A 13,742-nucleotide genomic window follows, 5' to 3' on the forward strand; every position below is an offset into this window, starting at 1 on the left:
CTCTGCCTATCTCTGCCTTCCCACCTGCTCTCCAGACTTCCTGGGGGAAATAACTTTGGAAGTGGTGTAGCCACTCTTGGGCAGCCTCCCGCCTAACCTGCGCAGGATGGATGGACAGGTCTGTACCTCTCTCTCTCTTCACTTGTTCCTTTCCTTACGACTAGTTTTTTTCCATCTAGATTAACTTGGAAGCACAAACTTAGCTCTCCTGGGTATCAGTGTCACAGATACGGGATGTTTGATGGTCTATATAGTAACTTCCCTATTAACCATTGCATCTGATTTTACCCTAGTTAATTCTCAAGAGCCTTGAGGCATAGGCTTTAATGATCTTTCCTGGACGGTTAAAGAACTTGCAAAAGCACACATTTTTTGACCAGTGGTACAAATATCAGGGGGGTTGGGGACAGGGAGAAAGGAGGGTAGGTGACTGGTTTGTGTTTCATTTACATTTGGGGGTTCTGAGACTTTTGCCTGCCATTTTAGTTGTTGCTGCTATTATGTGCATGTGTGTGTGTTTGCTTTGAGACAGGATCTCACATAGCACAGGCTGGCCTTGAACTCCTGATCCTCCTAACTTCTACTCCCTGAGTGCTGGGATTAATAGGCATGCACCACCATGCCCAGAGTTTTCTTGACATTTGTAAGAGACTGTACAGTTGTATCCCATATCCGGTATTGTGCCTCCGTCTGGTCCTTCCCTTCTGGAGTTGTCCTCACTCCTGAAAGAGAAAGAAATGGGCTATATTGGCACACCTCTCCATACGGCACTGCCTGAAAGTCCAAGGTTCTGGAGTGACCTTGGGTGCCTTTCACCCAAGAGAGCAGCGGATAACTAAGTTGCTTTTGGTTTCAAGTATGTAGCCCCGTCTAAAAATCTGACTTCACAAGGCTGTCGACTATGTGGGACCCACTAGACCCTTACAGTGATAGTGTCGAGTGACCATGTTGGGGTGAATGAGTCAAAAAATCTTTTCTGCGCATTGAAACCACGAAAGATAGATAAGAAAAGCACACAGTCATTCCCAGTGGAAAAGTAAGTAGAGTCCCGGTCTCTTCTGAGCCCCTTTCCCTATTCTTTTTCTCCCCCGCCCAGGTATGACAAATACTGTGCAGACCACTTCAAAGACAACCACTGTGACCAGGGATGCAACAGCGAGGAGTGTGGCTGGGATGGTCTGGACTGTGCTGCGGACCAGCCCGAGAACCTGGCGGAGGGCACCCTGGTTATTGTGGTGCTCCTGCCCCCTGAACAGCTGCTGCAGGATTCTCGTAGCTTCTTGAGGGCACTGGGCACCCTGCTCCACACCAACCTGCGCATTAAACGAGACTCACAGGGCGCCCTCATGGTGTATCCCTACTACGGAGAGAAGCCAGCTGCCTTGAAGAAGCAGAGGATGGCACGCAGGTCGCTTCCTGATGAGCAAGAGCAAGAGGTGGCTGGGTAGGTTCGGGTTCCTCAGCTTAAAGGTGAACCACAGCACAGGTCATCACCCAATCAATCAAAACAGCAAGCTTAAACAAGTAGAACGACCCTCCATTTAAGGCACACAACTTATCCCAGTACTTATGTTTAAGGATAAAGATCTGCCTTGATTGAGGGGTCCAAAAAAGTGAGCTGGAGCAAGTAGGAGGTGGGTGTTAGGGAGGTCTTCAGGAATCTGGCACTTTTCTAGAGTTCCTCATTGTCTTGTTTTCAAGACCCTTCTTCCCACTGTGTCTGACCAGAACAGTAATCTTCAGTTGTTGTCATTCCCATCCCACTGTTGGTTGGTGTAGCCTACAGTTTTTGGCCCTTCAGCTTGCTGAAACACTAGTATAGACACACAGAAGAATAAGGGCCCCAGCACACTGCGGCATATCTTCATCACAGCACGAAGGCTACTGGGTGGTTGGCAGACGACTGAACCTACCAGAGGAGAGCACTGAGTCCGCACTTCCCCAGCTTTCTCCTTGTTAGGCATTGCCTCAGTCAGAAGGTTTAGGTCAGCCAGAATACAGGAGGTAAGCCGTCCTAGGTGGGAATCAGTGTTTAGCATTAGAAGGATTATAGTTTCGGAATTATTTTTGAAGGCAGTATCCCAGAGGTGGAAAGCTTGATGCAGAAGGAGGGAAGGAGGGGCCACATAGGCCTTTCTGACCAAACCTGCCAGACCCAACTTCATTTCAACTCACCATTGCCCCTTTTCCTCTTTCCCTTGAAACCCCACAGCTCTAAGGTATTTCTGGAAATTGACAACCGCCAGTGTGTTCAAGATTCAGACCAGTGCTTCAAGAACACAGATGCAGCAGCTGCTCTCCTGGCTTCTCACGCCATCCAGGGGACTCTGTCGTACCCTCTTGTGTCTGTCTTCAGTGAGTGGCATTGGTGTTCACAGGAAAGGGTTGAGAGGGACATCACTGGGTTCACCCTTGCTGACATTAAGAGGTTGATGTTTATGTAGCACCATCCCTGTCTTTGAACTTGCAGGTGAATCCGAGGCTCCAAAAAGCACTCAGCTTCTCTACCTCCTTGCTGTGGCCATTGTCGTCATCCTGTTCTTCATCCTGCTGGGGGTAATCATGGCCAAACGAAAGCGGAAGCACGGCTTCCTCTGGCTGCCTGAGGGTTTCACCCTTCGTCGGGACTCAAGCAATCACAAGCGTCGGGAGCCTGTGGGACAGGATGCTGTGGGCCTGAAGTAAGACAGTTTGCCAATAAGCCATTATTCACAGTGATAAGAAGCGGTGAAAGAAGAGCACTGTATAGAATGACGATTTCAGATTCTAAACCGGCCATTAGTCACTCTGACCACGACTCTGAACTGCTTGTTTGAGTCTCTGAGTCTGGGCGCATCTTTGTGTGTACACACTATTACAGTGGCACTCAGCTTCCGAGTTGAAGCATCCTTTTTTGGGAAGGGAAAAGATGAATGCTCACAAATGTTGTATAAAAAATACTGCCCATTGGTGCTGGTGAGATGGCTTAACAGTTAAAGGCGCCCACTCCCAAGCCTGATGACGTAGGTTCCAGCCCCAGGACCCATGTGGAGAGAACCATCTTCTGCACGTTGTCATACACACACACACACACACACACACACACACACACACATAAATAAATAATGGAATTTTTAAAAATTAAATATACTGCCCATCCTTTGGGGCCAGGATGCTGTGAAGTCAGAGGATAGCCTGGGAGTGTGGAAGCAGAAGCAGTGGTGAAATCTGCCGTATCCGTTTAGCCATAACCTCTACTCTTGTTTCTTCCCCGAATAATCATATCAGAAATCTCTCAGTGCAAGCCTCAGAGGCTAACCTGATTGGTTCTGGAACAAGTGAACACTGGGTAGATGATGAAGGACCCCAGCCGAAGAAAGCCAAGGTAAGCCAGCCTGGGCAGAGCTAAATTGTCAAGGCATCATGTATCACATTCCAAATCTGTATCTTTCCCAGACAGTGACTCTTCTGGAGTCCTGTGAACAGCAAGGCCCTTTTACATGACCTATGTTTTTCAATAAGAGCTCTTAAAATAGTAAAGCAAGCACGCCTCCTGTATCAAGTGACCCGCGAATGTTTGTTAGGTTAGGGCTGGTGTGAGTACTCAGATGCCTTTATGACTACATCCCTGGGTGCTTCGGTGAGAACAGGTGGAATTAAACAGTGAGGAAAGCCAGCCATTGACTTTGAAGGCTCCACAGCTTAAACCGAGGAACCTAAAATCCTGTGGCGTGAGAGGCAGATTGAGATGATGCTGATCTAAGATGGAGACTTACCCTCATGGCTAGTTTCTATTAGAGCATGATAGTTAAGAACAGCTTTAAGCTGGATGTGATTCCAGCACTTGAGGAGGCTGAGGCAGGAGAATCTCAAGTTTGAGGTCAGCTGGAGCTATATAGCATATCCCTGTCTCCAAAACAAAACACACAAATAAAAACACATTGCTTTAGTTTCGGTCAGAACTGAGCTCAGCTTCAAAAGTCTGCTACTTCATGGCAGTTACTTAAAACCTGTTTGTATTTAATTATCTTTATCTATAAAATGGAAATAATAATGTCTTTACCAGTTGTGAGGAATCAGTACAGGAATTGCTATAATGTCCCTTCCCTGTTTTCTATCACTAAGAATTTAGTAAAGGGCAGCTGCTTTTAAATTAGCATGATTTTTTTTTAATCTCTGTGCTTGCTCTGTGATGAATACTGTGTTAAGTGCAGCCTTGAACAAGGCTGATTCCCTCTTCTCAAGAACCTTACAGTTGAAAGACAGCCAAAATACCACATTTTCTCTCATGTGGAATCTATATTTAACTACATATAGATAGAAGAAGCAGGCGGGACCCAAAGGTGAGAGTATGATTCTTTGAGGATCTACAAGTCGCATCTTAGGGCTGGGGCCTGGAGTTTGGGACGGCGTGGTGCGAGAATTGTCCAGATGATGCACAGAGCCAAGTGGGAACCACAGCTGAGGTGGTGGGAAGCTGAGGTGGTCAATGATAGAGCCAGAAGAGGTTTGAAAAGACGCTGGGAGACTCTGGCCCTGCCCCTTGCTGGCACTAATGGTGGGGTCAGATTGATGAAGGAAGACTGTTTCTTCATCCAGGCCGAAGACGAGGCTTTGCTCTCAGAAGATGACCCGATTGATCGTCGCCCATGGACACAGCAGCATCTTGAAGCTGCAGACATCCGTCGGACCCCGTCTCTGGCTCTTACTCCTCCACAGGCAGAGCAGGAGGTGGATGTGCTAGATGTGAATGTCCGAGGCCCAGGTCAGCATGGTGGGCCTTCCCCCTGCACTCAGCAGAGCCTTTCTGCTTCTGTGTGGCTGTCTCTGTGTTTCCTGACCATGCCCCTTCTGAAATCACTAAGTCCGCTTGAGGAAATGAATGTGGGAGGAATATAGCCATACAGAACTTATGAACTCAGGGACAGCGAGATAGCTCCGTGGGTAAAAGCACTTGTCATGAAAACCTCATGACCTAAGTTTGATCCCTAGAACCCATGTAAGGTAGGACATAGTTGTCCTCTGGCTTCTACATGTGTGCTATGGCACATTCATACCCATACACACATAACATGCATACACACACAATACTGAAATTTAAATTTTTATTAAAAAGTTATGAATTCAGAGGAAAGGGAAAAACTGCACATTGCTTCCTGTGCAGCATATTGACAAACAGGTTGATTAAATAGGTAAGATTTTAGGAGGATGGAAAAATGGTGTCCCAAAGCAGAGGATAGAGAACTAATGTAGTTAATATCTTATGTGTACAATTTTATTAATACTGTATATATAAGATGTTGTCCAGTGAAAAATAGACTCACACTTAAATTTGAGCAGGAAAGCATACTTGGCTTAGAGAAGAGCCCCCAGCTCAGAGAATTCTACTTTCCCATGACTCTGTATTTAAGTGACATTATCAAGCAAAACCACAGGGAACTCACTTCCTATAAGCATGACTTTACTCGGTAGAACTGTTCCAGCAATAGAGTTAATTTCCTTCTCCTTTCTCAATGCTCTTTGGGATTTTCCTTTCCTACAGATGGCTGTACCCCATTGATGTTGGCTTCTCTCCGGGGAGGCAGCTCGGATCTGAGTGATGAAGATGAAGATGCAGAAGACTCCTCTGCCAATATCATCACAGACTTGGTCTACCAGGGTGCCAGCCTTCAGGCCCAGACAGACCGGACTGGTGAAATGGCCCTCCACCTTGCAGCCCGCTACTCACGGGCTGATGCTGCCAAGCGCCTCCTGGATGCAGGCGCAGATGCCAATGCTCAGGACAACATGGGCCGCTGCCCTCTCCATGCCGCAGTGGCAGCAGATGCCCAGGGTGTCTTCCAGGTAAAGAACGTAGAGTGGGTTTGAATAAGAAGAACTTTTAGGGCTGACAAGATGGCTCAGTGGATTATTGCACCTGCCACCAAGTCCAGTGACCTGAGTTCAATCCCCAGGATGCACATGGTAGATGGAGAGAACTTATTCCCACAGGTTATCCTCTGAACTCCACATTCGTGCTGTGACACATGCATATCTGCCTATGCACAAATAAATAAGAACTTTTATATGTCTGTAATGTTTTAGCTTTACTAAAGCACTTAGTATCTCATTGAACTCATTCAGTAATTCTTTGAGAGGTTAGTCATGCTTGACTGAAAAGGAGGCAAGTTAACTAACCTGCTATGTGTGACCAGAGATGGATTCAGTCAAAAACAGGCTTCTGATTCTTGGTCCGCAGTATTTTGATGTGCAAAGATGCCTCCCAGATGCACAGATCAGATGGGATTCATAACTGGTCCAAAGCCTTCAATTAGTGTTAACGCTTCCTCTAGATCTGCCTGTCTGTGGGCTTCCAGATGATCATTGGCAGTTTTCTGGACAAGAGTTGACAGTGTCCCCTTGATGCCCCTTACATTTTAACCTGATGAGGAAATTGGAAGCATTCTGGATGACCTCAGGCTGTACACATGATTGAAGTTGTGCTGTTTCTCCACATTTCACACCTTCCCGAGTAGAAAAGTGTCAGCTTACATGTGTCAGAATGTTTTGACCACTCATTATTGGTTGGTTTGTTCATTCATTCATTCATTCATTCATTCATTCAACACATGTTTAATGATTAGCCATCATAGCATCTAGGACACAGAGATAGTAAGAGTTTGCTGCCCTCCTGGAATGTACAGTCTAGCCTGTCAGGATGCTGGTGTTTCTTTTCTTAGCTTCAGTCTTTTCCCTCATCCAAGGGTCTCTCTTTTCTATGCTTCTCTTCTAGATTCTGATCCGCAACCGAGTAACTGATCTGGATGCCAGAATGAATGACGGTACCACCCCCCTGATCCTGGCAGCCCGCCTGGCTGTGGAGGGAATGGTGGCAGAACTGATCAACTGCCAAGCTGACGTGAATGCAGTGGATGACCACGGTAGGGACTGGGGAGTCCTACCTCCAAAGCATGTCTCTAAGGAAGAGAGTAGTTACACAACTCTGAGAAAGAACTTTCTAGATCTGAATCCATTGGCAATTCATCTTTTCATCCGTCCTTCAATATGGTAGACTGAGAGGACTGAGGCAGGGGGAGGGGTCCCTAGATTAAGGCAAGAAGGGATTGTGGGTGTGGGTGTGGGTGTGTGGGTTCTTGGACCTCAAAGGAGGTCCATGAAAACTTTACCTATGTATGTTCTTAACCTTACCGCATTTGATACGGGAATTTATGAGTGGACTCACTATGAGGGTTGTAAAATATCCTAAGTAGACACTTGGTGTGTAATAAATGAGTTACTATTTTCAATATGTGAAGGGTAAGTTCTGCCATGTGGAGGACATGTATACCACATGCCAGTGACCATTCACCTAGAGGTGTCCACCTATTCTGAAGTATTCTGAGAATCCAGGGAAAGGAAGGTAGAACTCTGTTCCTAGGCTTCCTAGGCTTCCTGCTGCTGTCTGGGCAGTTCCAGGTTTCCTTATAAAACTCAGGATGCTTTCCTTATACCAGGAGTAGAATGTCCCCTTCCACTCCTCTGTGTACTTACAGCATTATTTCCCCTGCAGGAAAATCTGCTCTGCACTGGGCTGCTGCTGTCAATAATGTGGAGGCGACTCTTCTGCTGCTGAAGAATGGGGCCAATCGAGACATGCAGGACAACAAGGTGGGGAGAGCGAGGAGCCTGAGGGCACTTGTAGTAACGCCTTGTCCACTAGGCTCTTCCAGTCTACACCCAGCTTCTCATCAGATAAGCATAGACACCTATGGAACCTGGCCAGGAACCAGGTCCCAAGAGCCTGAAGGCAGATATGGGGTTCATCTGGAGCAGGTTTGGGATGGAGCCCTCTGCCTGTTCAGTCATCACACTGTCCTGAAAAGAACTTGGTGTGACCAAGTTTTTTCTCTTTCTGTCCTTGGATACTGTAATGTTTTCCTGTTTGCTTTTCCTTACTGAGTTGTCTGTCTGCTTCCCTCCCTTCCTTTATCTTCTCTCATTAGTTCTCCTGTATTTTAGTTCTTTCTTGCATGTTTCATCCCTTCTGTCTTTTACTCTTTCTCCCATTTTCCAAGTTCTTTACGTGTTGTAGTTTCCTCCATCATTTCTGATCTGTAACTTCTTTTCCCTGTTAGCTTTTCACGGTAAGTGCAGCACTCTTCTAAGCACATCTCTGGCTCAAAGGCAGAGGAGATTTACACGTGAATCACAGATGTGCATTCAGTTTATAGGAAGATGCACAGCATAGCTGTTGAATTAAAATTTCATAAGGGGGGCTGGAGAGATAGCTCAGTAGTTAAGAGCACTGCCTGCTCTTGCAGAGGACCTGGGATCGATTCCCAGCACCCACATGGCAGATAACAACCATCCATAACTCCAGTTCCAGGGGATCCGATGCCCTCTTCTGACCTCTGTGGGCATTGCATGACATAGGTGCACTTACAGACATACAGGCATAACGCTCATACACATAAAATAAAAAAATAATAATTTAAAAATTCATAGGGACAGCACCTAGGAAAAAAAAATCTAAAGAGAATATGAAAAAATAAAAATTGAGAGAATACTCATGTTCTCTGAGTATTATTAAAAATGTGGTTCTTGGGTCTTTCTACAGGAAGAGACACCTTTGTTTCTTGCTGCCCGGGAGGGAAGTTATGAAGCAGCTAAGATCCTGTTAGACCATTTTGCCAATCGGGACATCACAGACCACATGGACCGCCTTCCCCGGGACGTGGCTCGGGATCGCATGCACCATGACATTGTTCGCCTCCTGGATGAGTACAATGTGACACCGAGCCCCCCTGGCACTGTGCTGGCTTCTGCTCTCTCGCCTGTCCTCTGTGGGCCCAACAGGTCTTTCCTCAGCCTGAAGCACACCCCAATGGGCAAGAAATCTAGACGGCCCAACGCCAAGAGCACTGTGCCCACTAGCCTCCCTAACCTGGCCAAGGAGGCCAAGGATATCAAGGGAAGCAGGAGGAAGAAGTCTCTGAGCGAGAAGGTCCAGCTGTCTGAGAGCTCAGTGACTTTATCCCCTGTGGACTCGCTAGAGTCTCCCCACACATATGTTTCTGATACCACGTCTTCTCCCATGATCACATCCCCTGGAATCTTACAGGCTTCACCCAACCCTATGCTGGCCGCAGCTGCCCCCACTGCCCCAGTGCATGCCCAGCATGCATTGTCTTTCTCTAACCTTCATGAAATGCAGCCTTTGGCTCCTGGAGCTAGCACAGTGCTTCCCTCAGTCAGCCAGTTGCTGTCCCACCACCACATTGTCCCCCCAAGCAGTGGCAGTGCAGGAAGCTCGGGCAGGTTGCATCCAGTCACTGTTCCAACAGACTGGATGCACCGCATGGATGTGAATGAGGCCCAGTACAATGAGATGTTTGGCATGGTCCTGGCTCCTGCCGAGGGTTCCCACCCTGGCATAGCTCCACAGAGCAGGCCACCCGAAGGGAAGCACATCACCACCCAACGGGAGCCTTTGCCCCCCATTGTGACTTTCCAGCTTATCCCAAAAGGCAGCATTGCCCAGGCAGCTGGGGCTTCCCAGCCGCAGTCTAACTGCCCTCCACCTGTAGCAGGCCCTTTGCCCCCTATGTACCAGATCCCAGAGATGGCCCATTTGCCCAGTGTGGCTTTTCCCCCTGCTATGATGCCCCAGCAGGATGGGCAGGTAGCTCAGACCATTGTTCCAACCTATCATCCTTTCCCAGCCTCAGTGGGCAAGTACCCCACACCCCCTTCCCAGCACAGTTATGCTTCCTCAAATGCTGCTGAGCGAACACCCAATCACAGTGGTCACCTCCAGGGTGAGCATCCCTACCTGACACCATCCCCGGAGTCTCCTGACCAGTGGTCAAGCTCATCACCACACTCTGCTTCTGACTGGTCAGATGTGACCACCAGCCCTACTCCTGGAAGTGCTGGAGGAGGTCGGCGGGGCCCTGGGACACACATGTCTGAGCCACCACACAGCAACATGCAGGTTTACGCATGAAGAGTCTGCCTCCATTGTGGACAGAACTGCCTATTCTACGTGCTGCTGAAGAACAAATGAAGGTCGTCCGGAGGAGAAATGAAGAAACTCTGTACCAGCTTTTGGAGGCAGGAGAGAGAACATGCTCGGAACTTCCATGTTTTTGTGAGAAGCAGTTTTCAGCATCACTGAGTGTCTGCGGGGTTTGGGGGGAGAACCCACCTCCTATCAATCTATTGCCCATCAGGCCCAAGTTCATGGGAATGCAAGATGAACACAAGCCCTGGGGCTCTGGTTCTCTCTTCTATTTGGAGAATAAGATGGATGCCTTTTATAGCCCGGACATTTCCTGCAGCTTGGCATTTTAAGCCCCGGGGGCTTCTACTATATCCGTGAGGAGATTGTACACTAGAGTCGGACTGGGAATTGTGCCCTCGAATCCTGCCCAAGTAGACCAATTTCATCTTCTCAGTCTTGGAAATGGTCTCAACCTCACCTGGTGCTTTCCTTTTCGCACCTCTCGATGGCTGTGGTCCCACCATGTATTATAGGCAAGACCTTTGTGCTTTTAATCATTCCTACCCTGAAAAGCAGCTTCACCCCCCTGTTCCCATCTTCCCAGCATCCTAAGGAGTCTCACAGGGTTTACTTTGGTTATGGTTCTCAGCCTAGGCCTGTACAGTACGTTTCTGTGGAAATGCATGTGTTGCAATCTCCATGTATCATTCCTAAAAGGAAAATGGGAGCAAAATATTTGGGGGTGGTGTAGAAGATTCCTTCAGAATTGCACCTTAATTCTCTTTCCTGTTTGTGGGGTTTCATATAAGCCTCACCAGGAGGAATTACATTGATGTTCTTCTGTTTGTTGCCCTAGTCAGTATAAAGTTTTACCCCTGGAAGCCTAGGTACTATGATAATGCCCTTTTTTGTAAACCGGAAAAAAGGTGGATGAATGTTGGAATGACCAAAAGATAAGCTAGCTCGTTAAGAAGCGTTTGCCCACCTGCAGGGCCTCCATTGACTGCCACTGTGAAGCACATTTATCAAATCTTAGGACTCACTCATCCAGCAGATGAAGTTAGTTTTAGCTCATGAGCCTCTCCTTATACATCCCAGTGAAGAAAATCCCTCGTGCACCCTTGCCGTTCAGAGCTGCACTTCCTTAGGGTCAAGGGACCTGGTGTCTGTCATCTTCGAGCCCAGCTTTTTTTCAGATCAGAGGCCCATTTATCAGTTTCCCTCTACACTGTGTGATCTGAGTCGCTGGTATACACAGTAGATCATCACTGAAGACATGGGTTTTCTATGGTCAACTTCAGGAAGTGGAGCATGGGCCTGGTTTCCTGGAGCTCGTGCGAGGCAGCCTCTGCTGGCTTCTCCTGCCCTTCTTTTTCCTTTGAAGCAGTCATGACATTCCTGTTTTGGTAATTAAATAAAAACTTACTGGGACTTCTTCCTCCCTAGAGTCAACTTCAGATATTGATGGCTCCGACTTCTCATCAGTGTCCTTGTGTTCAGATTATGATTGTACCTCATCCGAATCTGCTTCCTGTACTGTGGTCTCAAAGACTTCACAGACTCTCAAGAGCGGAAGTATTTTAGTTAACTGTAAAGTTTGGGGTAGTGTTTCCCTCTTCTTCCTCAGTCAGTTCATAATTGGCTGCATGGCCACACCATCACTTCCACCTAGTGCCATGATACCCATGACCTGGAAAATTAGTTCTGCTGGGGTATTTGTGTGGTATTAGTTAATGGATTGCCTGTTCTGTTATGGTTTAGTAGTGATCTTTAGTCCCATGATAATTGAAATAAGTGCTCCCCACTCATTGCTCAGTCTTTGACCCTGTGTGTCTGTTGGCATGGCAGTCTTTGTAAATGGGTGGGGGATTTTCAATTCCATCCAAATTCCTTGAATCAACAAAAACAGTTTTTTCTGCTCCAATCTGTGGCAGATAAAGTTTGCTCATTCAATTTTATTTTCTCATGTGGCAACATACTACCATCCCCTTTCATGATGTATAGACATGTTCTTTTTCTACACGGTGACTGTCTACCCTTAGACCTATCAATTAGTCCCATATTAGGACACCCTGTGTGGGTGGACCTCCGTGGACGTCTGTGGACCTCCCCTTTCTCTAGCTCTAGTGCCACTGCCTAAGAGTATCCACCGCTAATCCAGGAACCAGGTCTGTGACATGTTCCTCCTTCCCCAACACAGGGAAGCTGTTTCTCCTTTTTGGGTCCCTTAACTTGCATCTTTGGGGTTTGTGGGGAGGAATATGAAGCTGTTGTCACAGACAGCAGCTCCGGTGATGAGGAGGACAGCACTGCCAGGCAGGTAGCTTACCCAGCCCTTCGACTTTAGAACTCTTGAGCTGCATAGTGTCTAGAAAAGAGAGAGAGAGATGGACGGTCCCTTTCTCATTTGGGTTCTGAATCGGAGGCTGAGGTTTTATGGGACACATCTTTTATGCCATGCATAGATCCCTTTAAATTTTTTATATAAATTCCTCTTTTCTTTGACTCCCTCCTGCCTTTGAGAATAGTTTTTTATTTGTTCTTTTTTATTTTAAGCATCTTCTCTTTTTTTACTTGTGTGATGGTGGGGGAGGGAGAAGTTTGAAGGAAAGAATGAGTTGAAGATTTTAGTGAACGTTGTGAGCTCAAGTCCATGACATCATCTTATTAAACTTGGTAGTTCATAAGTCTTGCATAGAAAAGAACCAAAGGTGTAATGTTCTGTTGGTGTGTGGTTTGGGGATTTGGACCTTAACCAGTGCATTGAATGTATGGGACTATTTGGAAGGACACATTGTATGTCCTGAGACCCCCACTGATAACAGTTTGGTACTATGGCAACTTCCTTGTGTACATTTCCCTTAAAAGTGATATTATATATCTGTTTGTATGAGAAACTCAGTAACCAGTAAAACGACTGCATCTTCCTAAGAATAAGAAGGAAAGTGCACAGTTTTTACTTTTAAAAGTTTCATTCTAAAAGTAGTTTAAGATGAAATTTATATGAAAGCATTTTTATCACAAAATAAAAAAAGTTCATCTCAAGCCCAGTGACATTGCACTTTTATTTCCTGTTCCTGGTGTCCTTGTCTGACAGCAATGGCTGCGAGGTGTTATAGCTGGGGAGAAAAAAGTAATCTTCATTTGGAATCCTGAAAAACCTACTAGGCTTCCTTTATCTTCTCCTTTAGTCTGATCATAAATAAATACTTTTGAGGGAAAAGTTCCCGTCCAAGCAGGCGCATCATAGTACACAGTCACACCTCCATGTCCTGACCATAGCTACTGACAGAGAGTTGCTGAATTCCAGTGGAAATGGATAGTGTTTGCCAAAGCAAGGATGGGGACTTGGGTTAGGTAAAACTTATCAAGCCATTGTTTTATAAACTCTGTGTAGGACATAATATATAGGATTATAAAATATATATTTTAGATATAAATGTGTTGATAAGCGCATTTATTATAAGGGCAATCAGTGAGTCACTGGAATATGAATACTTGATGGTGTATGTGTGACATTAGCAGTCTCATAGCAACTCAACACTTAGTTTATTTCTGTATTTTATTCTTTTGCAGAGACTTCTAAGTCATGTGTATAGTTACAAATAGTAACAGCTTATGTTTAAAGTACTTGATTTTATATCTTGGGACTTGTTTCAGGTAAGCAGACGCTGGGACTTCATTCAGGATTTGCACAAATGTCTTAACACAGTTTGCTGGCACATACCAGTCATTCTGGAAGTATTATAATTTTACACGAAACACATTTGTTTCCATGTGG

The 13,742-nt window shown here is 46.3% G+C and overlaps 1 protein-coding gene across 2 annotated transcripts in view; it reads left to right on the plus strand.

The window, feature by feature from the left end:
* Positions 1-13,006, plus strand: part of Notch2 (notch receptor 2) — a 156,731-nt gene extending 143,725 nt beyond the window's left edge. For both annotated transcript variants that reach the window (XM_029562266.1, XM_029562267.1), the window contains exons 27-35: positions 1,097-1,444; positions 2,213-2,355; positions 2,471-2,681; positions 3,268-3,364; positions 4,579-4,744; positions 5,522-5,823; positions 6,752-6,899; positions 7,529-7,626; positions 8,576-13,006. In XM_029562266.1, the coding sequence (XP_029418126.1) occupies positions 1,097-1,444; positions 2,213-2,355; positions 2,471-2,681; positions 3,268-3,364; positions 4,579-4,744; positions 5,522-5,823; positions 6,752-6,899; positions 7,529-7,626; positions 8,576-9,964 (2,902 nt within the window). In that variant the 3' untranslated portion in view covers positions 9,965-13,006. The remainder of the gene's footprint in view (positions 1-1,096; positions 1,445-2,212; positions 2,356-2,470; positions 2,682-3,267; positions 3,365-4,578; positions 4,745-5,521; positions 5,824-6,751; positions 6,900-7,528; positions 7,627-8,575) is intronic.
* Positions 13,007-13,742: the final 736 nt, after the last annotated feature.

This window comes from Nannospalax galili, unplaced genomic scaffold (assembly GCF_000622305.1).
Source record: "Nannospalax galili isolate Female #2095 unplaced genomic scaffold, S.galili_v1.0 scaffold455, whole genome shotgun sequence".
Lineage (NCBI taxonomy): Eukaryota > Metazoa > Chordata > Mammalia > Rodentia > Spalacidae > Nannospalax > Nannospalax galili.